Source organism: Physeter macrocephalus, chromosome 8, assembly GCF_002837175.3.
Source record: "Physeter macrocephalus isolate SW-GA chromosome 8, ASM283717v5, whole genome shotgun sequence".
NCBI classification, from domain to species: Eukaryota; Metazoa; Chordata; class Mammalia; order Artiodactyla; family Physeteridae; genus Physeter; species Physeter macrocephalus.
In genome coordinates this window covers 126233393-126256659 of record NC_041221.1, presented here as the reverse complement: position 1 = coordinate 126256659, position 23267 = coordinate 126233393, and the positions used below count along the sequence as shown (strand labels likewise).

Below are 23267 nucleotides of genomic sequence, written 5' to 3'. Positions count from 1 at the left end.
ATCACATAAGTTACTTCACATGTCTGGCATATGCTGTCATGTGTGTGCATCCTCTACAACTGGCTGTGCTTTTGTATACTTTACTCTACAGTACTGTATAGAGTACAGTAGTACAGTATCTGTATTTCAAGCCCAGGATGTCCAGAAGCAAGCGTAAATGCAGCAGTGATGTAGCTGGTACTACTAAGAAGCACCAATCGATACCGATGGAAATAAAAGTGAAAATAATTGAGAGAGTGGAGCAAAGCGAAACGATGGTAGACTTTGCTCACTCTTGTAACAGGAATTGTTCAACCACTGGCACAATTCTAAAGAACAAGGACAAGATCATGGAACATGTGAAGTCTACTGTGCTGATGATGTCAACAATAATATCGAAGAAGTGTGCAAAAGTGATGGAGGAGATGGAGAAACTTTTCAGTGTGTGGAGGCTGGACCAGCATCAGCATGGAGTCCCGCTCAGCTTAATGGTGATTCAAGAGAAAGCTAAAAGCCTTTATGAAGACTTGAAGAAGAAACACAGAGAAGAATCAGAGGGCGCATCTTTTAATGCCAGCCACAGCTGGTTTTCATCGGTTCAAGGCTAGAGCCAACCTTCACAACGTAAAAGTAAGTGGTGAGGCAGCGAGTGCAGATACTCAGGAATTTCCTGAAATGCTTTGAGAAATTATTGATGAAGACACATATTTAACTGAACAGGTTTTTAATGTGGGTGAGACAGAACTGTACTGGAAAAGGATGCCAGACCAAAGTTATATCAGTAAGGAGGAAAAGTTGATGCCAGGCTATAAAGCAGCAAATGATAGGCTAACTGTTGTTTGGTGGCAATGCTTCTGGCTATATGAAGTTGAAGCCTCTCTTAGTTTATCATTCAGAGAACCCAAGAGCCCTTAAAAACATTGCCAAGTGCTCTCTTCCTGTTGTGTGGAAGAGTAACTCCAAAGCTGGGTTACACAGGCCATTTTCCAGGACTGTTTTTTCCACCACTTTATCCCGGAGGTAGAGAAATACTGCTTGGAGAAGGACGTCCCATTCAACATTCTCTTGCTGCTTGACAATGCTCCAGGCCACCCCCCATTCGTGGACAACTTTTATCCCAACGTCAAAGTAGTGCATCTGCCACTGAATACTATGTCGCGTATCCAACCTATGGACGAGGGACTTATAGCAAACTTTCAAGAAATATTATTTATGTCACACTTTTCATCAGGCAGTAAAGGCGAGTGATGAATCAGGAACAACCTTGCGACAATTTTGGAAGGACTACTGCATAACACCTACAAGGCCATAAAAAAAACATTGACTTTGCTTGGCGTGATGTTACAGCCATCACCATGAATGGGGTTTGGAAGAACCTTTGCCTGCAGTTTGTTCATGATTTTTGTGGATTTGAGAAGGTTGATGAGGAGTCCAAAGAGGTCTTCAGCAACTTAGTGACCCTCAGGGAGAAGCTGGAGCTAGATCTGCAAGAGGAAACGACTTCATTGAACTCCATACTGTGCAACATGAGGAGCTTACTAATGAAGACCTGGTGGAATTGGAGGCCCAGAGAAAGGACAAAGAGAGACAAGAGGAAGTAACTAAAGAACCAAAGAGATTCACGATGCAGGAAATGGCAAGGGGATTTTCTTTATTTGAGGAGGCACTGATAGTTTTTGAGGCACAGGACCTGAATGTAAGAACAGTGCACGAAGGTTGCAGCAGCCGTTCAGAATGCAATCCAGCACTACCGTATCATCTATGATGAGAAAAAAAGAGCTACTACCCAGACATCACTGGATTGTTTTTTCTAGAGAGTAGATAGAATTGAATCCAGCAAGGAGTCAGAACCTGTGCCATGAACGTCAGGCATGAGTGAAATTGCAGCTTGCCCTCCGTCTCCTGTTGCTGACGATCCTTCAGCTCTACCACCTCCCACGTCCTCTCCCGCCTCCAGTCAGTAACTCTTCTTGCCTGTTCACTCCATGCCAGCCCCTGGATGCCAGCTGTTGTACTGTACCACTGTACTTTTCAAGGTAATGCACTGCAAGATTAAAAATGTTTTCTTCTTTTGTGTGTTTGTTTTTTAAGTATTATTTATGTGAAAAGTATAATAAACCTATTACAGTACAGTACTATATGGCCGATTGTGTTAGTTGGGTAACTAGGCTAACTCTGTCAGACTTAACGAACAAATTGAACTTGCAAATGCACTCCTGGAACGGAACTCGTTCGTATGTAGGGGACTTACTGTATTTAGTCTTCCACTGAATAAACCTTTATTTAGATCTTTAATTTCTCTAAGTATAGCTGTGTAGATATCATTTTATTTTGTTAAATTATTCTTAATATTTCATGGTTTTGGAAGTTACTGTAAAATTTTCCCAAGTGTTTATTTCTACCACATATAAATACCATTTTTCTTCTAAATTGACTTTATATTCTGCAGCCTTGTAAAATTCAGTTATAAATTCTAGCATTTTTTTCTCCTAGATTGCTTAAAATTTTCTTTGTACCAAGTCATGTCATCTGTGAAGAGACAGTTTTTTTTTTTCCCAGTATTTATACCCCCCCATGCCAGCTTAATATACTGATTATGGTTATGATTGTCAGCACAATACTGAACAGAAGTGGTAAGTGTGGACATCCTTGCCTTGCTCCCAGTCTTAAAAAATTTTGATTTTCACCATTAATTGTGATGTAAGCTATAGACTTTTCGTGTGTGTATGTGTATGTAGATGCACTTTCATACATTAAGAAAATACCCTTAAGAATTCATTAAGAATTTTTGTTGATAGGGTTTTTCCCCCCCAGTACATTAGAGATATCACTTCACTGTCTTCTGGGCTTTTTTTTCCGACAGGAAGTCAGTTATCCATCTTAAGATTGTTTTCTCTATAATGTATCCCTTCACTCTAGCCAATTCACTTTTTTTTTTCTATATCTTTGGTTTTGACCAATTTTTCTATGATATGCCTAGGTTTCTAAGTTGTTGATTTTCATGAAATTTGTGAAAACTTTTTGCCATTACATCTTCAAATACTTCTCTTACCCATTCTCACTCTCTTTTGAGATTCCAATGACAGAGGTCCAGTATTTACATTACTTGGTAAATCCAACTTCTAAGCTATCTTGGGGTAAGTTTCTACTGACTACTTTTCTTTGACCATGGGTCACATTTTCATGTTTTTTTGCTTGGCTAATTTTCGTTATGTTCCAGACATTGCATATGATATATTATAGAGATTCAAGATTCTCTTATCTTCCTCTGAAGAGTGCTGTCTCTTGTTTTACTTGCTCCTCACTCTGAATGTAGGTAGGTTTGAGTTTATTCCTTGGTAGGGAGGATCTACCAAAAGCTCAAGATGATTCCTAAACCTTTGTAAACTGGTGGGACTCAACCTCCAAACTCCATCTCCTCTGAATACCTTACTGGGACTTGGTTTTAGGCTTTGTTAGGACAGTTCAAGAGAGGGCATTTCTCTGGATCATGATGCCTACTGTGTAGGCACAGCCTTTCTGTTTTCTCAGATAAATCCCAGGAGTGATGACAAGGTATTAACAAGGCTGCTCCACTCTTGTGGTCCAAATCTGCTCAATTTCTAGTACCCTTTTAACATCCAAACTCCATAGCAACAGCACCCTGATAAATTCTGGGTAGTTTCTGTCTCTGTGTATTTAGACCAGCCTTGCAAAGTCCTCACAGATGATCTGAACAAGGACTTCTTGGCACCTCTGCCCACAAAGGATCCTCTTCTCTGGTGCTTTTGGCAGGACCACTGTGCTCTACCTAGATTCCAGCTTGCTGTACCAGTCAAAAAATTGTCCCCAGGCAAAAAGTTGGCTTGGCTGTGGGGCTTACTTAGGACATTTTCCTTCTTTCAGAGATTGCACTGCTCATTCTCCAGTAACTGCAAGTAGTTGCTTCATAAATGTTTTCCAGTTTTATGGTTGTTTATTGCAGAGGTCCAGTATCAGGTACACCTACAAAGCTGGAAATGGAAGTCCAGTTGTGTTCTTGCATAGAGATTATTTCATCTTTATGAATTATTTATAAGTAGAATAGTTTTTATACAATTCAGCAACAAGAAGCTAAACAAATTCAATAGACTCATTACAGAAAATCATGTTTAAATGTCACTGTATTCTGAGATGTGAAATGTCAACATTATTGATACTAAAATTAAATTGCTAGTTAACAATGAACTACCATTCATTTTTACTAGCTCTAAGCAAGACAAACTTGTAAATAATTACTCATACAGAGTGCTCATAGAGAGTTAATTGTTGCTCATCATTTCACCTTCTTATATTTACACTCAGTGTTGCAATACAAATGTTTGAGTAGTACGGACACTCACAATATAGCTCAAAATTAATTAGCTAGAGACTTAATTGAAACTTTTTTCTCAGATGGAACCAGAAAGTCTATCAATTGCTCAATTTAACATACTGGATACTTTATATGGTGATGACTGAAAAACATACCACGTAGGTTCATAAGTTCAAAGTTCCACCAAAATTCACCAGCGTTTTCACTTATCGTCATCATTGGCTACGTCTTCACATCAAAAATTGAGGTTAATTTTTTTTTAATTAATTAACTAAATGTTTAGTCAATATACCAGCCAATATGTGACTGTTCAGAAATCAGTTATTATGAATTGAGGGAAATGACTAACAGCATTATGCCAAAAGTTTTCTGGAACAGAAAATCTGGAATAAAAGCATTCAATGAAGGCATTAATAGGATTAACAGCATGGCCATCAAATTAAGAATGTCATTTAATTGGCTTTGGAAAATTTACCTTGTTATAAGTATAGCTGCATCCACTGAAGTCATGTCCTCTCCCCAGCTTGTTGACATCTCTAAATGTATATCATTCTTTTTGCCAAATTCTTCATGTTGCCACTTACAAAAGCTCTCTAGCATTTTCTCTCCATGATGCCCAATATATAGATCTGCCTGCAAAACAAAGAGATTTCACTTCAAGGCAAATTATTCTCAGATATACAAAAAACTAAAAACTGAGGGGACTTCTTGAATTACTAAAGCAGACTGCTGACCATAACATTAATTAGAACCTGGAAGACATTCAGGATTAATTTTGCCTGAGCTAAAAAATCTTAAAACTTTGTGAAGGTACAGTAATTACAAAATCTGTTTAATGTTATTCTGAAGAAGAAGAGAGGTGCAATGTTATATTAAGAATGTGGAACTTTTAGACTTAAATCACTCATTATCTTTACAATTTAAGTACAAAGGTTTTCCAAAGTACCAGATAAGCAGCATGCTAAAAAGATGCCACAGAATAGTCTCTGTTTAAATTGAATTACAGAAAAAGCCCATGTTTAAATAAGAAAATAAAACTGTCATTAAAAATGATTTTTTAAAATTGCAATTTGCAAAGTTAAGGTTTGTTGTCAGGATCCTTGGAAACTAAGAGCATTCCAATTTTGGAATATAACTGAGGTATTAACTAAGACTAACGGCCAGTTTTATGTATACTTTAAGTGACTCAGTGGATACTTCTGGATTTCAAGTCAATACAAAGTAAATCCCTAACATTCCCTTTATTTAAAAGTACCTGAACACAACTTCTCACCCACTTAATTGAACGAAAAACTCAAGACTTTCTTACTGGAGTTTCATGGAGCAGAATAAGCTTTATCACACGAAGATTGACCTGCACACCAAGACTCTTGTGTTGGAAAAGGTTAAAAACCTAAAAACAAATAAAAATAAAAATCCTAAAATAAAACTGAAAAACATCTTAATTTTTCTTAAAGCCCAGACATGGGAGAAGTCTCAATTCAGTTGAGCAATTTTATATATTAAAAAATTTTAATTATTTTAAAATTAGCTTAATAAGCAATCATTAATTCATTTTAGATACCAAGAAATTTAGACCTAGCATTCTGCTATACTCACTGCAGCCTTGATAATCTAGGCATTTCAATGGGGTGCAGAGGGAACGTTGGGCTTTTCACGATACTGAAGAGAAAAATTTTAGTAACTAAACCCCAGAAATTTTCTAAAGACCACAAAATGCCAGTGTCCTTTCTTCTGAGAAAACGTCCTGAAAATTCAGCCTGCTTTATGCCGCCTCCCAATTTATTCCTTAGAGTTTTTTTCTCCCCAAGGCTAACTGCCAAATAGGAACAGGGTTTTTTCAAAGCTCTTCCCTTCAAGGCTGCCCATGAAGACAAGGCCATCGTTGCTTAATGATTTCAGGTCATCATTATAACTGATTTTCCCAAAACATGGTATGTGTAACAATGCTGGAAAGGAAGGCAAATTTTTTATGTGGTACCTTGATTTTTTTTGGTAAAATTGAGTATTTAATTTATAATAGAAAATTAAAATTGGCACACCAAACCCACGCTTTCAGAGACAGTACTATTTAAAAGAGACTGAGGTTGGTAGGCTATGCCTGTCTACCCTTTACAGAATGCTGGTTGAGCGGTCAGCAGTTAGCTGAACACAGACAGAAATGACTGAAGTGTGGGAAAATATGTTCACTGAAAAAAAAACATGCCAGACAATAGCAAAAAGTAGTAAAAATAGTAATTTTATATAACATATTTATACTTGAATTAGTGGTTCTCACCTTGCTTAATATGGCAACTGAAGTTATAAATGGACATTTGCCTTTGACTTTCATTTATGTTTATTCTCCCCTAAGAACCACTCTTCAAGACAACCTTCTAATTCTGCCTTGAAGGAAGTTTACCCAACAGGGTATGCAATTAAGTCAAAGGATTCATGTGGTAGTAAGCATCCATAAGATCCTAGGTACAAGTTAGATTTCTACAGTCCAGAAGCTATCAACCAAAGTTAGCTACACATGATTCAGCTAATAACTATTAGCTATTAGGTCTTACTCATCAACTAGTTTTATATCTGACATGCAATTTTACATACCTATATAAGCGTTCAGTGGATTACCAACTGCCATTTTTGTTCTATCTCATAATCTATAGTACTTTGGGTGGGGCCATGCATATAAACAAATATAACATTTCTGCTATTTCAACAAATGGCCTTTTATAAAAAAGAAAGAAGGGCACAAAAAGAGATAAAAGAATAATAGAAAAAAAGTGTTGCCACATCAAATTAACAATAAGGACTTTTTACTAGAAGATGTGAATTATTATTTTGATATCTCTTTTGAGATGGATCAATTTGGTACACCTAAAAAGTATTTTTTTTTACTGATGTCAATAAAAGAAAGGAATAGTAATGAGTTAATTTTTAAAGAACTTCATTATACTCACACATTTCTTCCTTAGAGTTTTCTTGAAAAAATTCCAAGCGCACTTTAAAGTTTGCCTACCATATTTAAGATGGTTAGAATGAATCTCCTGGCTGCATCTGCTCCATGATAGGAAACCATTGCTGGGTCTGCAACCACTACAGTCTCTATGTTGTATTCTTGAGGTAATTTGTATGAATATCGTTTCCCTCTTCCACTTTCTGTTATTTTTTTAGATCTAGTTCTTCCTTTATCTGCAACACAGAAATGAATTTTTCAAATGTGCCTCTATCTTAGCAAAGTGAATAAAAAACTTCCATTTCTTCAATAATTAAAAAGAAAGCTTATTGAATACCAACATGTGCTGATGATATAATGGTGAGCAAGACCAAATAAGTTCCCTGCATATAGGGAATCTAAATGAGCATTTGGCTTTGGAACATGACTTTGGAATCAGACAGACTGGACTTCTACCATTTATTAACTCTGCCACTTGGGAAACTAACATCACTCAGTCAGCCTTAGTTTCCTTATCTGTAAAATGAATAACAATATCACCTGCTTTCTAGAGTTGTGGGTGGCTTAAAATAAGATCACATTTGTAAAATTTTAGCACAGAGATTCATATAAATGAAATAATTCCATATATAAAAGACACCATGATTTTCATTTTGAAATCAGCAACAAAATAAAGGTCTACTTGCCAGAAGTGCCTGAAGTGACTGACCCATACATCCTAATGTCAGGCAAGTGCCCGTTTACTCAAACTATACATGGGTTACACAGGAATTGGTTCTGCCTTCCATCAGGATCATATAGAAGTTATGACCTCAGGGTACCAGATTCCTCAAACAGGGCCAAATAAAAGCAGTAACCACAAATAAACATATTTATAAATTTAACTACATAAAAATGTTAAATTTGTTTATGAAAATATGCCACTATCAGAATGAAAAGCATGCAACCAAGTGGGAGAAGATATTTACAGTACTTTTCCATAATAAAGTAACAAAAAGCTACTCTAAATCAATGACAGATAACCCAATTGAAAAATTGGCCACAAATCTAAAGAGCCATTTCAGGAGATCCAAATGGCGAATTAGCATATGAGAAGGTGCTCAATCGCATTAGTCTTCAGAGAAATGCAAATTAACTGCAGTAAATTAAATAAATTAAAATCCCCAGAATGGCTAAGCTAGAGATGATTAGTGCCTAGGAGTGGGCACAAGGGGGACATCTACGGTGCTGATATTTTCCATATTCTGATCTGAGTCATACCTACATGGTTATGTTTATTTTGGGAAAATTCAGCAGTTGGACACATCATTTGTGCAACTTCCTGTATGCATGTGGTACCTTAATAATGAATTTATGATTTTAACAGCTTTATTGAGGGGTAATTTACATGCCATAACATGTAGCCATTTAAATGTACAATTCAATTATCCTTGACAAGTTTTTACAATTGTGCAATGAACTCCACAATCCATTGTTATATTAGCTATCCCCTGTTCCTCTCCTTGCCATTTACCAAAATTCTGTTGATGTCACTAAATAGCTGTCATCTTCTTTCCCAAACTTGTACTTGTTGGCCAACATCTTTTATATTTTTGTATTCTAATTTTAGTGAAGTCCCCAGAATTAAACGTGTGTTTAGTGGAATCCCATGGATATAAAAATGTGTGTCCAGTTAGTCACGTTTCCATGAACATGCCTTTGTTTTGAATTTGTATGTATGCTCATAGTTCCAGTCCATCATTTGGTTTCTGATAAATTCCCTTTTTTGAGTCTTGTTCCAGGTACTTTAACTTTGATGTCAATTCTATTCTATTCTATTCTATCTTATCCTACTACCTATTCCACCTTACTTGCCTTCTAACACCCTTTCATGATGCCAGGATTAGTTTATCTCTTCTATTCTTGAACTACTGGGTCCCTTCTATTACTAACTTCTAGGTCTGACTGAGTTAGCTCTGAGCTCTAACATGAAGTAGATCCTGCCACGATTGCTGGAAACTTCACTGTTCTCAGATATCTCCATAAATTATGGTTTCTCATTTTTTGTCACAGGGACACAGACTAAAAATCTATTTAACAAACAAAGTTTTATCCAAATGTCAAGTAGAGTCAGTTAACTAAGTTAACAAAAGTGTTACGAAAATAAATGCAAAGGCTCCTTATTTAACAACAATAAGCATTATATTGATATTATGAAACAAGAACATGCAAAAGGACAAAAGCAACAGTAGCCATCTGCAACAGAATCACTATAGTTAAAAGTAAATTTTATGAATCCATATTTAGTACCAGCAGTTAATACCAAAGACCTTCATGAAGGACAGAATAAGAAATTGGTTTTATTAGTATCTTAAGAGCTACAACAGTTAGGAATAAATTTTGTAGTTTTTCTAATTGTAATCGCAATCCTACTTATGGTTATATATTAGTATACTGTCATATAAACTTATAATATTTAGTAGGAGACATTCCTACAGGTATACGAAAAGGCTCATCTTGGCAGGGTCAACACCTAATAAACTGATTATGGGGGAAAGACAGATAGATAGATAGATACAGAGACACTCAGACACACAGATCTGGCAGCTCTCCTAGATGGCTACATCACTGATCTTCTGTGTAAAAATCACACAGTGGTAGGAATAGAAAGGATGAGATGACAGGCAACATATTAGAAAGCAGACATCACCCTCAGCAAAATTAATCAGACTAAAAAGAGGAAAAGGGAGGTGGTTAGAATTACTCTTTCTTTTGCTGTTGTTTATGTGTGTGGGGGGTGTTTAGTGTTTACTTTTGAGTGACTAGGTAGATAGTGGGAAATATCAGCAGAGCAGTTTGGGAGGAAAGATGATGGGTTCAGCCGTAGATTTATTAAGTCTGAGATGCCTGAGAGACATCTGAGTAGAAGTTACTAAACACCTGACAGTCAGGAGAGAGGTTAAAATGGAGATAGAGTTTGGAACTAAACAATGTGTAAGTGAAGTTGAACCCATGGATTTGGATTCTATCACCCCAGGGAAGCATGTGGCGTGAGAAGTAGAAGGAAAAGGAGGAAGTCCTGGGAAATGCCTACATTTAGGGGGTGCACATATGGAAGAAGACGTGCCCCTGGAGGAGACAGAAACACAAGAAAAATAAAAGGAGAGCTAATATGAAACTGAGGGGATAATTATAAAATGTGGGGCTTTTCGACCATATCAAGGGTGATAAAGAGACCATGTAAGGGAGAGACAGAAAAGTTTGTTACCTTTATTGCCCCAGCTAATGATAGCTGTGATAGCCCCAAACTGTCAGTGTGCTACATCCTTATTTGCACGTTATATTTAAATAGGCTATTTGGAACATTCTAGGTTTCTTAAGAATCCCAATACCATGATTCTATGACTCCATTATATAAGGTAGTCATTGTGTGTGAAAATCATGCATATTGAAGTTATCTTTTTATTAAGTTGCTTCCTTTGATGTCTTCATTGTCTACATCAACCACGTTGAGCTCATTCTTCATCTCAATCCTGAGACCATTTTCTACCCAGATGCACGTATAAAAACAATAGAGTCGATACCACACGCTTTCAGTTAAAAGATTTTAAATGTGTATTCACCAGTGCTCACTATGTGCTCCCCATAATACCCTCCACATACTGACAATCATCTCCACAACCGTTATGGTTGGCATATGGAAACTATTTCAGTAGTGGTTGGGTTAATAGAGATGATCTCTTGGGTTACAGAGATGTGGTTGGGTTATAGAGATGATCTCTATATCCTGCTCAAATAGATCGGTCTTCTTCAATTCTATAAATCTCGTTCTTGTTCACACAGAGTAGCAGACATACTCACAAGCTTATACTAAATGTTAAGGAATATATATTGATTGATAATGTCACTTGCCTGCTTACAGTCTTCAAAGACCACATTTTGCCTTCCAGATAAATTCCTTTTAACCACAGCCCCCAAGTCCCCTCATTATCTCATCCATGACTACTTTTCCAGGCTTGTGTCTCATGTCCACACTGTAGACATTGGATGCGTTCCCCAGCCTTTATACTTTTGTATTTATTGTTCCTTCTGCCTGAAATGCTCTTTCCCTATCTAACAACGTCCACTAAATTTTCACATATGTTTTCCATTTTCACACATAATCTCATTTAATTTGGACAACTGCCCTGAAGTTTGGGTACCACTACACCCATTTGTATATTGTAAATGGAGCTTTGGAGGGATCAAGGAAGTTTTCCAAAGTCACACAGGTAGGGGGCAGCAGCATAAGGATGTGAACACATGCAGTATGACCCCAAAGTCCATTTTCTTAACCTGCACACTCTGTTCCCTTTTCTCCCTACAGTCTGGATAAGTTTTACTTGATCTTTGAGGCTCAACCCCCTCCACCAAATAACAGAAGCTTAGAATCTTGGGTACTGAGTCTGTCATAGTTCTTATTATAGATAGTATAATTACTCATTTACCAGTTTGTCTAAAATAATACACTGGTCACCTCTTGAGAATAAGAGCTGTGTGATTTAGCTCTATATCCCTGTGAGGTGACTGGTCCTGCTTATGTTGCATATAAAGAATTTAAGGTTCAAAAGTTCAAGGGAAGTGAAGAAGAGTACCTAGCTGGAGTGAGACTGAAGCTAGGCCTTGAATCCAGGGCCTCTGACTCTCAACCTCATGTGCCTTTCTTTCCTCTATGTTTTCTGTTAATAAAAGAACACAACAAAGTCATCCTAAACTATGAAGTGCTTGTTTAGAAAAAGTATTTACATAATCAATACATACAAACACAATACACTTAAGACATTAACATGATGAAGGGGAATAGGGCAAAGACCAAGTTGAATACAAACACGCTTTATGATTCCATTGTGAAAAGGCAATTACTGCAACATTATCCAAATCTGAATCATGTTTTTAATATGTTAATATATCAGCTTGAAGTAAGAAGGGAAGAACTGCAATTAGACTTATGCTGATAAATAAATGAATATTTTATTTCATGGATTGCTAATTTTAAAATGATTTTTAAATTTCTAGACCCTTAAAAAGCATCGAAAATAGTTAAGTTCAGTAAAGCATCCAACTGACGATAGCTTAGCACTCCTTCTGTGCAAGTGCTTGATCCAAACTGTGCAAGTGCTTGATCCAAACAGGTCAATTAACAGTCACGCCTTAAAAAAAATTAGGAAGTTTATGAACAATGTCTGTCAAATATGAACTGTGTATTTATGCTTTATAAACCTATCAAAAATAAGAATTTTCTAGAAACGTTTCCTCTGTGCATAATGGCACACAAAACCTGCTTTATGTCATCCGTATACATGTGTAATTAGAATAGCTGGAACTTACTATGATTCGAAAGTTGCATAGTGCAGATTTTCAGTATAACTCACAGAAGGCAATCTCCTTAAATGGACTAAATCCAAGTTGTTGCTGTTATCATTTCACGATATAAAAACCTTTCTTTTGCTTGTTCATGCTATGACTTTTGTTCAGCTGTTTTTTATCTCCACTGTGTCTACAGTTCTTAGAATAGAGAAGAGGGATGTGTCTTATTTAAATTGACTTGATCATGTACGTTGAATAATGTGACACAGAGGTAGATTCACTTAACCACTTTTGAAGATAATTCCAATACAGACTGATATCATGAGCTTTTGTGAAAGAAAACAGAGATCATAAATTAATTTGAGATAATATATCTAAAGAGAAACATATTGAAATTCTTTCTGAATTTGAACATACTAGACAATTGATGATATGAACATGCTATGGCATCTGCAAATGTTACTTATTATCACAATTTATATACCTAAATCAGCCCTAGATACCATAACCAATGTTAGAATTGCTATCTTGGCACTAACTACACTAACACCTAATTTTAAATCTCCAAGTCAAATTTTAAAGTCTTTACACCAAAAATTCTTCAATAAATTCACATTTCCTTAGATACTATAGGGAAATATTTCTCATATCAGTGAATATTCACTGAGATGTCTGGATTAAATGTCCAAATATTTTTCCTAGGGAAACCACTGAATGCTGACTATGACTTTCAGGTCCTATTTATGTAATAGAAATCATTCATTTTCCTTATCCTTCTTGCTAATGCCACAGATCTCTGCCAAAGGAAGTAATAAGGAAGTGTACAAAACAGTCACCCCATTTTACTTCTGTGAAAAATTGGCACACAAACAGAGATCAGGATTTGATGGTTGGGAATGTTTATGAGCCACTGAAACTTCCAGATTTAAAGTATTCTGATACTGAGAATAAAATTCAAAGAAGTAAATCCTGACTCTTCTCACTATTCCTCTGTTAATTTTAACCTTCAAGATGATTTTTACTTGAGTCAAATAGAAAAAGAAGAAAAAGTAGAAGCTGCTTCTGGTCAAAGTAAAGAGATATCTATGATGTTCTCAGGGAGGTGGACTGAAATAAGACCATGAGTGCACAGTATTCAGTTTCAGGGAATCTGGAATTCTCTCGGCGTCATTTCTATTCCAGTGAGGGGAACGGTATCCCATGAGTATCCCTCTTGAGGGAAATAGAGCATGTAATATATTAATATCTGAAGTCCTTTTGAGTTTCTATTTTTTGATATTAAAATGCACTATTTCATAGAAAACTAAAAGATAAGTCTAAAAAAGATATGTAATTGTCATTAACCAAGAGAGATTCCACATTAAAAAAGATAAAGCTGGTGGATGGATGGATAGACAGAAAGACAGAGAGGGAGGGAGGGAGGGGTGGGAAAGGGAGGAAAGAAGAGAGGAGGGAGGAAGGGGGGGATTTATTAAAGGATTCATCTCACATTGCATATTTAGTTACACCCTTTTAGGAGAAGGCATTACCTGAAATGACACCACAGTAATGACTGTGAGGAGCTGACTTCTCTGTGGCTTTTTCCTCCATGGACCTTTTCTGCCTATATACACGGTGTGGGTGACCCGTTATGGCCACTGTATCATTGAGTGGTTCAATAAATATGAAGTCCTCATTGAGCTGTATGAATCCCATCTGGAATATATAACATAGAAAGATACGTATGAAATATCATTCGAATAAGTTACTTTCTGGGTTCTCCCACTCACATCCACTCTGTTTTCTTCCACATATATGCATACGTTTTTCTAGGGAAGCTATGTTAGCAACCCCACTAATAAGGTAACTGTCTTCCCATTTTACTACTTCATCTTTAGGTACTTTATTGCACTAGCATAAACTTCATTTAGTTAGCCTTAGCCTGTGTGGGTGGGAGGCTAGATGCCAGCAACAGATGCACAGTAAAAATTCTGGAATGTTAAAGGCTCACTTTGGGAGACCCATGGGGTCACTTACATGTACAGCATGTACAGAAGAGCAACATAGTTTTTAATTGCATACACAGGACAGTACATTTTGACAATCATTATTTAATAAAATAATTCATGTAACATACCATGGTAAATGTAGGACACATAACATTAAAGTTATTATATAAAATACTCTTAAGCTTTCTACTAAACATTTTTGAAAACCCTTGAACAATAAATTAGCCAGCTGTGGACAGAGGGCTAAAAACTGTAAAATATGATTATGATCAGCAAGAAGAACTTATAACAAGTAGGTATTCTTTTATTATATTGAAGCTAAGCCTAGTCATTTCTTCCCTTCCTTTTTCAGAATTATAACTAGGAAAATATTTTACATGGAAGAATATATAACTTGATCTTTCCAATTTTCATTGTTTTACTCTACTGCAATATATATATAATATATATTTGATTTATATTGTTAACTCTTTAGCAAACATTTTTTAAGAAATAATTCCCTAGAACCTGCATTATTCATACCCAATATGCTAATAAGAAAGTTATCAAATATTGTTTTGCATTAACTTTCTAAAAATCATATACAGTTCATTTTAATTTGATTCACATATAATTAGCATAGTAATATAATTATTTCTTCAGATACAGCAATTGTTCCAAACTGAATATATTTTTAAAATCTAGGCTAAAAAAACCTTTTCCTTAAAAGAAGAGGTCTTTTTGTTTTGTTTTAATTACTAAAGTGTATTGCATCTTCTATATGAAAAGACCAGGTGATTGCCAATATGCTGATTTTATTCTGTACATTTTATTCTTTATATCAGAATAAAGATATAAGATACCTATTCTTCAGGTATCTTCTATCTTCATTATAAGATAACCAAAGAATAAATCTAAAAATCCTCATCAACTTCATTTTATTGAAGTTTTTATATCACTAATAAAATTCTCAAGTACTAGGATGGCAGCTCCACCACCTAGACTTGTCCCCTTCCCCTCTCTCTCTTCCTGCCTTTTCCTGTCTCTTTCCCAGTCTCTCCCTCTGCCTCTCTTGTTCACACACACACACGTGCACACATGCACGCACACATACATCATTTGTGGGTGGGGATAATGCAAAAAAAAGATTTACTCTAATGATTCTTTCAAAATTTCAGGCAAGTATATATTTGGGCCATTTTTGTGTAATTTTAATGACTTTCAATGAGTTCTTTTATTTTCCATACATGTTTTCATTCTCTCAAATATGAAATCAGATTGAATTTTAAAGTAGTTACATGAAACACAAAAAATTTTCCCTAGAGCCTAATTTGATGGGAATAAAAGAGTATCAAATATTTTAAAATTTAAGTAATAATTATTAAAGATGTAGTACATCTACACATGGATTGATAAGCAGTGTCATATTATCATTGATCCAGATTGTGAAAATACAGAACTGTGTTTCTCTTGTCTTATATGTAAATGTGATTCTGAGGTTCAGTCAGTATTCAAGGCCACTAATAAAACTGACAGTGTGACTGATGACTAAGATAATAATTGTTATGATGCTCAGTTTCCCTAAATCATAAATTTGCAATCTGATATATTCTTTCAACAGGTTATAAGCATGTTAAGATTTGTAACACTAAACTCTATAAAATTTAATTGCATACTATCATATAAAATTTAATGACCTCAAGGACAGATTCTGGATTTAAGATTATTTTGGTTCATAACCCGCAACTAGCATGTAACTATGAGAAAGTTACAGCATCTTTATACAACAGCTTCATCGTGCTGTTTGGAATATTTTTTAAAAGCATTTTTTAAGCACATGTAATGCTCCTGTCACAGAATCTGATACTGAGTAACCCACTCAATAAATGTTCATTATAATTTTTATTTTATTAATAAGGATAATCATAATAAATATAAGCAGCCAAACATTTGAGATTGGACTGAAGAGCTCAGAGAGTCGAAAGAATTAAAATTTATTAGTCTTTGTATCCCCACACTAGCATATTAAATACTGTCTCAAATAAATGTGGTCTTTTTTTTTTAGTTACAATTTGGAAACCTCTTCATAACACACCATTCTCTGTTGTGTTAGGATCTTATCTATACACATTTTAAAAAACAAGGTCATTTTTAAAAAGAAAAAAATGTTGGAATAATTATAAATGATGACTCATTCATTCAATACATATTTACTGTCTGACCACAGTGTGCCAGACTCATTTCACTCTAGGTCATATTTAGCATCAAGTGTTCAGGTTCTCTACAGGGAAGGGTTTTCTATCTGAGACCAGAATACTATCTAACAGCAGAGAAAGTGCTCTAGCTTGGGTTGGTATCTTTCAAGCAGAATTGCAGGAAATTATGAAGTTTTCTGTGTCCCCACAAAGGGCTCACCTATTCCACTAACAAACTGGATTGTTTTATCTGTGCTATGAATTTACAAGCCATGGAAGAACACAAATTCACATCAACCTCTCTTTAAAAGTCCTCCTGTGGGCTTCCCTGGTGGCGCAGTGGTTGAGAGTCCGCCTGCCGATGCAGAGGACACGGGTTCGTGCCCCGGTCCGGGAGGATCCCACATGCCGCAGAGTGGCTGGGCCCGTGAGCCATGGCCGCTGAGCCTGCACGTCCGGAGCCTGTGCTCCGCAATGGGAGAGGCCACAACAGTGAGAGGCCCGCGTACCGCCAAAAAAAAAAAAAAAAAAAAAGTCCTCCAGTGTTTGACAATCCACAATTAGGCAGCAAGCACGTTAGTGCAAATATTGTCCTTCCAATTTTAGAAGGGAAGAAAATTAATTGTGTATTGACATGGCACAATACAGTCTCTAAAATAAATGCAAACTATGTAAGAATTTTCTCCCAGATTGCCCTTTTTAGATTTTTCAAAATGATTTTAACAATTTTGAGATATTTCATGCAAACATTTGGAAATGAAATTAAAAGTTGTTCCCTGCCTTATTCCAGTCGTCATGTACATTTTCTCATACAATTGGCATCTGTTCTATCATCGCTGAATCTTATTCTCTGATTTGACAATTTAGCAAACATTTCAGTATTTTGCAAATCTACCACTGCTTATGTGAAAATACGTTACCAGCCATTTCTTGTCTTACTGGTTCTGATATTTTACTTTCTCTATTTAGATGCCCCTGTGCTTTTTAAAACAACCATTAACACTGATCTCCATGAAGGTGTACTGACACTGCCACCAACTTCTAATTACAATATGAAATTTGATTTGGCCAATGTGCATAGATTTTTATATACTGTTGCTTCAATTCACCAAATACAAACGTTTCATTTGTTCAGATTCAAATTAACTATGTCTACTAAAGAGATGCACACAGTCTAAAGTCCTAATGCATATGTCAAAAGCATAAATTAAAAATGACTAAAAAAATTAGAAAGCAACCTGGCATTCTCCAGTCTTGCTTCCATTCCTACCAGGTTAACTACTTCAGTTCCCCTGCCTCATTTCCTATTCACTTAAGGAACAGAAGCACTACTATAACTACTACCTCGTTTTCTTTTCATTCTTCTATGTTCCTTTCTGGAAATTTTCTGTATTTTCCAGAACCTCAGTTTTCTAGGTAAACTTTGCGTGGACTAGCTGAAGGTATATATCTGAGGCTCAAACTGCATATGGTGAAGGTCTTTAATAATATCCTATTTTTAAAAATATATAGCATATCACAAGAAGTAAATACCATTAGTGTGTGGTAGATCATTATAATTTCAGGCTGTAAGAAGACTGGAGGGATAACAGAATTTGGACAAAACTAGGGGTAAGTTGCTCCTTACGAGAGGGTAAAGGGCAAAGAGGACATGGAATCTAGGAAATAGTTTAAGAAGATGCCTGGCTTGAGTAGAGAAACAGGAAAATGTAGACAAAAAATAAGATGAACCAATATAATTGAAAACATTAAATGACAAAGTTCTTAACAGGAAAAGGAAAATCAATGTCCTGAGGGTCTGAAGATTTTTAGCCCATTGTCCGACTATAAAGTATATGAAAGAATCTCTGAGATAGAAGCATAAGTGTTTGATTTCTAAAAAGCAGTAACAGAAGTTGCTGAAAGGATCTGGCATCAGTATACTGCTTGTAAAAATATTTTATACAAATGTCTCATACTCTACATGATGTGTACTTCACACATGTTAAGTTTGACTATTTTTGAAAAAATTCTCTTGTATGGTAATGCTATAGTATACATCTCATTACGTATATAGTTTAAAACGTAAGCATAATATAGGGATTGACATAAATTATAATAGTATAAATTTATTTTATGCTTTATTCAAATAAAACATCATTATCAATATTCCTGTAAATGGGAGTGATTTTTCATGCCTTTGTATATTCTATACACACACATAAATCTGCAGGAAAACACACTTCTGACGCCGTATCTATCCTATTACCATATCACACTAAAATACTCTCCTGACTCGATCTTTTCAAGGTTTCCGCTTTACACCGTGAGGATCAACTCCAAATGAAGATATATAAGATCATAATAAACTCTTGCCTACTTCTCCATTTAAACTTCACATATAACCACCACAGACATATTTTATTGTGTGAACAAACTTTATATTTTAACAATTTCAGAATAACTTTTAGTTGCACGGTCACATCTTGGTACGCTGCACATGCTGTTTTCTCTTTCCAGAAAGTCACTGTTGGTATGGAGAGTTATTTCTTCAAAATCAAGCCAACCCTATCCTCTCTCCAAAGTAACCACCGCCTGCTCTATCCACTTCTGTACCTTTTCTGTTCTTTCACTATTAGGCCCCCTGTAAATGTTGCTTACAGGACCCTCTGATTAGACCATGAGCTATTTCAGGGAATGCTTGGGGTGTAGTGCTTGTCATCAGGCCTCAATGAGCAAGGACTGGTACATAGCAGGTGCTCAGGCAATGCTGTTTTAACTCAATGTATTCTTCCCTTTTGAGATAAAAGAAAATGTATCCATTTGCTGCTCTGAACAACATTCTACCTGTGACTCCATCTGGGGGAGAATTACAATTTGATTTCTTCCTCTGGCATTTCCAGTGTTGTTTTCCCAGTGTGTCCAAGTTTTATCTTTAGGAAAAGTTTTCGTGTGACCACACTGTTAACATCATTCCATTTACTTTCCCTGCCAAAGGGGCTTCAAAAAGAATCATGAAATGACAATGGTAGGAGGAAACTTAGAATCATCCGGCCATCTGGAGTTTTAAAATCAAGAAAACCAAGGCTTAGAAATCTTGCATGTCTTGCCTAAAATCACACAGAGAGTTCATGGGAATGTCAGGGCTAGAAGCTAAGCCTCCCAATTTCCAAATTGATATCTGGTTTTAATACATCACTTTAATAAATCTGCTCGCTACCTACCTTCTCCTTACATTTCCACCCACATTCTAGTTTCCCCCACTGAACTGGGAAATTGTTCTGAGGCCACCCATCATGTCCTTTCCTTTATTCTCCTCCCTCGGGCATTTGACCCTTGACAACTTTTCTCCTCCACGAATATTCCATGACTCTACGTCTCTTGTTCTCTAGCAACTGTTTCTATTTCCTTAAACAGATCCTGTTCCTCACTCCAAAGCAGGTCTCCAGTCAGCAATCGTTTCTCTGCATTTATCCCTCCCAAGGGATTTATAACCCCCAACGGAAATGATTCCCAAACCCCCCACACCCAGGCCACTGCTTCCATTGCATGGACATCCCCCCACACTAGCACCTCCTCTCTAAGTCTGTATCTCTATGCATGACCCTTTTCTAGTCACCCAGGCTAAAAAGCTATATAGTCCTTTCCTCTTCCCTTTTCAAACTTATTTTAAAATATTTATAAGAAAACAAGAATAGAAGAAAATAACATGCCTGTATGCCAGACACTGTATATACCTTATTTCATTTAAAAAAACAGCCAGCTTGGGATACCTATGCTAATGTCACACACTTTATAGTTGCAAGAAAAGCAAGTTTCAAAAAGATTTAACGTGTCTTAAGGTCACAAATCAGTGTGTGGTGAGGACAGGATTCAAACCAAAGGCCGCCTGGCTTGGAGCACATGCTGCCTCTGTAAGGCTATCTGAAAAGGCTAGGCCTGCCACAGGGCTGCTGCTCCAAATAACTCTCATCTTCAAAAACTTCTGCACTGAGGATCTGACATCAACCACAACACCTCACAGATGGTAGATGTCCAAAATTTGATATCAAGAGCAAGGCCAGGCCCCATCCCTCACAAAGCAGAAGACGAAAGTACCGATTAGGCTCTGAACTTTATCTTGAGCTGACTGTTTTATGTGATCAGCCTGTGAGCTGCCAAAGTCACACTGGCCTTCTGAGTGTGCCGAGGGTTTCATCTCCAGGCCTCCTTCAATGGTGGAAACCCAATCACTCCCCTATGGCAGATTTGGGAGAACAGTTCAAGGTTTTTGTTTTTCTTTCCTTCTTTCTTTCTTTCAATTCTCTCTTCTGTTTTTTTTTCTTAAAATTGCTTTCTGATCATAAAATCAGAACTTTTAAATAGCAGAATATTTTTAAAATATAGTTAAAAAAAAGAAAATAGTCATCCCAAATCCCATCATATAGAATTATATGTGTATGTATATACATATTTCTTTCTAGTCTATTAACATATACACATGTGTCTATGTATCTGTATGTGTGCATGTGTGTACCTATACACATGTATACACATGTTAAAGTTTCATATTCTACTTTATTTTCTCACTTAAGAAAAGCTTAATAACGATTTTGTTTCTTAATAGTATCAAATAATCTTTATAAGTTGGTTTTTAATTGCTGAATAATAACTTATCTTCTAAATATATCATAATCTTATTAGCTATTCATTCATGCAACCCTCTACTCAACAAAATGCTTATGAGTATGAACTTTGTACATGCAGAGCTCAGGGTGTAGCAGTGAACAAGGCTGAAAAGCCCCATCACCAACTTATACCTCAGGAGGGAAGACAATGTGCTATTTGTTCAACTGGGTCAAAGTTACACATAAAATTTCTCCATCAACATTTGTTAATAAGCTTTACATTGATGGCTTGTACACTTAATTATGTCTGTGTTCTATGTCACAATAAAAACCAAGGTTACAATATAGCTTGGAAGTATCCCACCAGCTACCTAAGGAAAAAGGCAGGAGCTGAAAGTGAACATTCAGAGAAGATGAACTAATTCTCCTCCAAGAACAAGTAAGTGAAAGACCTCAGGAGCAGCTCTGAAGAGGAAAGCCTCCTAAGAACCCATAAATGTGGCCCATGAGAGTGAGAGAGTCCACTGTAGGCAACTGTCATAAAGCTCAGCCACACCACTCATGACCCCACAGGTCACCTAAGCACCCTTCTCCTTCTCGCTTCCCTTAGATCTTCAACCCTAGGGGATGCAGAGGAATCCCAGGGTGCTGAGCAGGAGGGTGACAGCTCTAGATGGGGAATAACGAGGACCTGACTCCGTGTCCCCATTCCTCACGGCAGGTATGAGTTTTCAGAAAGCCTGAATGTGGAGAGCGTGCGTCAGAGAGAAATTTTAAATTTATGTGAATTTGGATGTTTTAATGATCATAGATAAATATTCTGATTACCAGAGACTTTTGTGACTAAATTCACCAGGGGACTTCTCAAAACCTGAGAGTAAACAACACCAGAAGGAAAACCAGAAAAACAAATATGAACAAACAAAATGCAAACTACTTGTTTTATTATGATAATCCTTGAGTCCTGTTTACTCAATGAAAAGTTATAAACATATAATATGAACTCAGCTGCCAAATACTATGAAGGCGTGAGAGAGTGATGTGGGGATGGCCTTTTGGGTGAGGTGACATCTGAGCAGGGACCTACGGTATGGGAGATGACCAGGCCAAGATGTAGCGGGGGAGGACATTCTAGGCAAAGAGAGAAACCAAGACCCTGAGATGGGAACAAGCTTAGGACATTTAAGGAAAAGCAAAGCTAGGGCAGCTGGAGCAGTGTGATATACGGGAAATGATAATTAGAAAGGAACCCAGGGCATTAACCCATAGCAGTGTCAACTTATGGGATTAGTTATTTAGAAATAAACCCGGATGAAATCCTACTTTGGTTTTTAGCCCATCTACCTTTTCTTAAGACACTGGTTACAGATCTTACCATGGGATGCCTCATGATGGCCTTCTGTGTTATGTTCTTTCAACAGAGTCTTATTATATCTTACATAATAATTACACAGGGATAGATTTCACTTCTACAATTGAAAAAAAATACGCTTTCTCTCCTGTTTTCTTGAGAACCATTGCTTCTTCTAACTTTTCCCCAACATTTGACAGAGATATGGATTTTAAAAATTTCAAAAATGTTCCTTTTTAACTCCATTATAAACATCACAAGTATGATAATAAATAGAAGCTGTTGTAGTTAAAGAAGTGAAAAGGATAAAGGAGGAAAAGGATATACAGTGGAAAAAAAGACAGCCTCTTCAATAAGTGGTGCTGGGAAAACTGGACAGGTACATGTAAAAGTATGAAATTAGAACACTCCCTAACACCATACACAAAAATAAACTCAAAATTGGTTAAAGACCTAAATGTAAGGCCAGACACTATCAAACTCTTAGAGGAAAACATAGGCAGAACACTCTATGACATAAATCACAGCAAGATCCTTTTTGACCCACCTCCTAGAGAAATGGAAATAAAAACAAAAATAAACAAATGGGA

At 36.4% G+C, this 23267-nt stretch overlaps 1 protein-coding gene across 1 annotated transcript in view; it reads right to left on the bottom strand.

Moving 5' to 3' along the window:
- Nucleotides 1–23267, bottom strand: part of ADAMTS19 (ADAM metallopeptidase with thrombospondin type 1 motif 19) — a 307854-nt gene that overhangs the window by 213719 nt on the left and 70868 nt on the right. Inside the window, exons 3-6 of the mRNA XM_024123327.2 lie at nucleotides 14108–14273; nucleotides 7317–7489; nucleotides 5622–5705; nucleotides 4788–4945 (exon numbers count right to left, since the gene is read on the bottom strand). Of these exons, the coding sequence (XP_023979095.1) occupies nucleotides 4788–4945; nucleotides 5622–5705; nucleotides 7317–7489; nucleotides 14108–14273 (581 nt within the window). The remainder of the gene's footprint in view (nucleotides 1–4787; nucleotides 4946–5621; nucleotides 5706–7316; nucleotides 7490–14107; nucleotides 14274–23267) is intronic.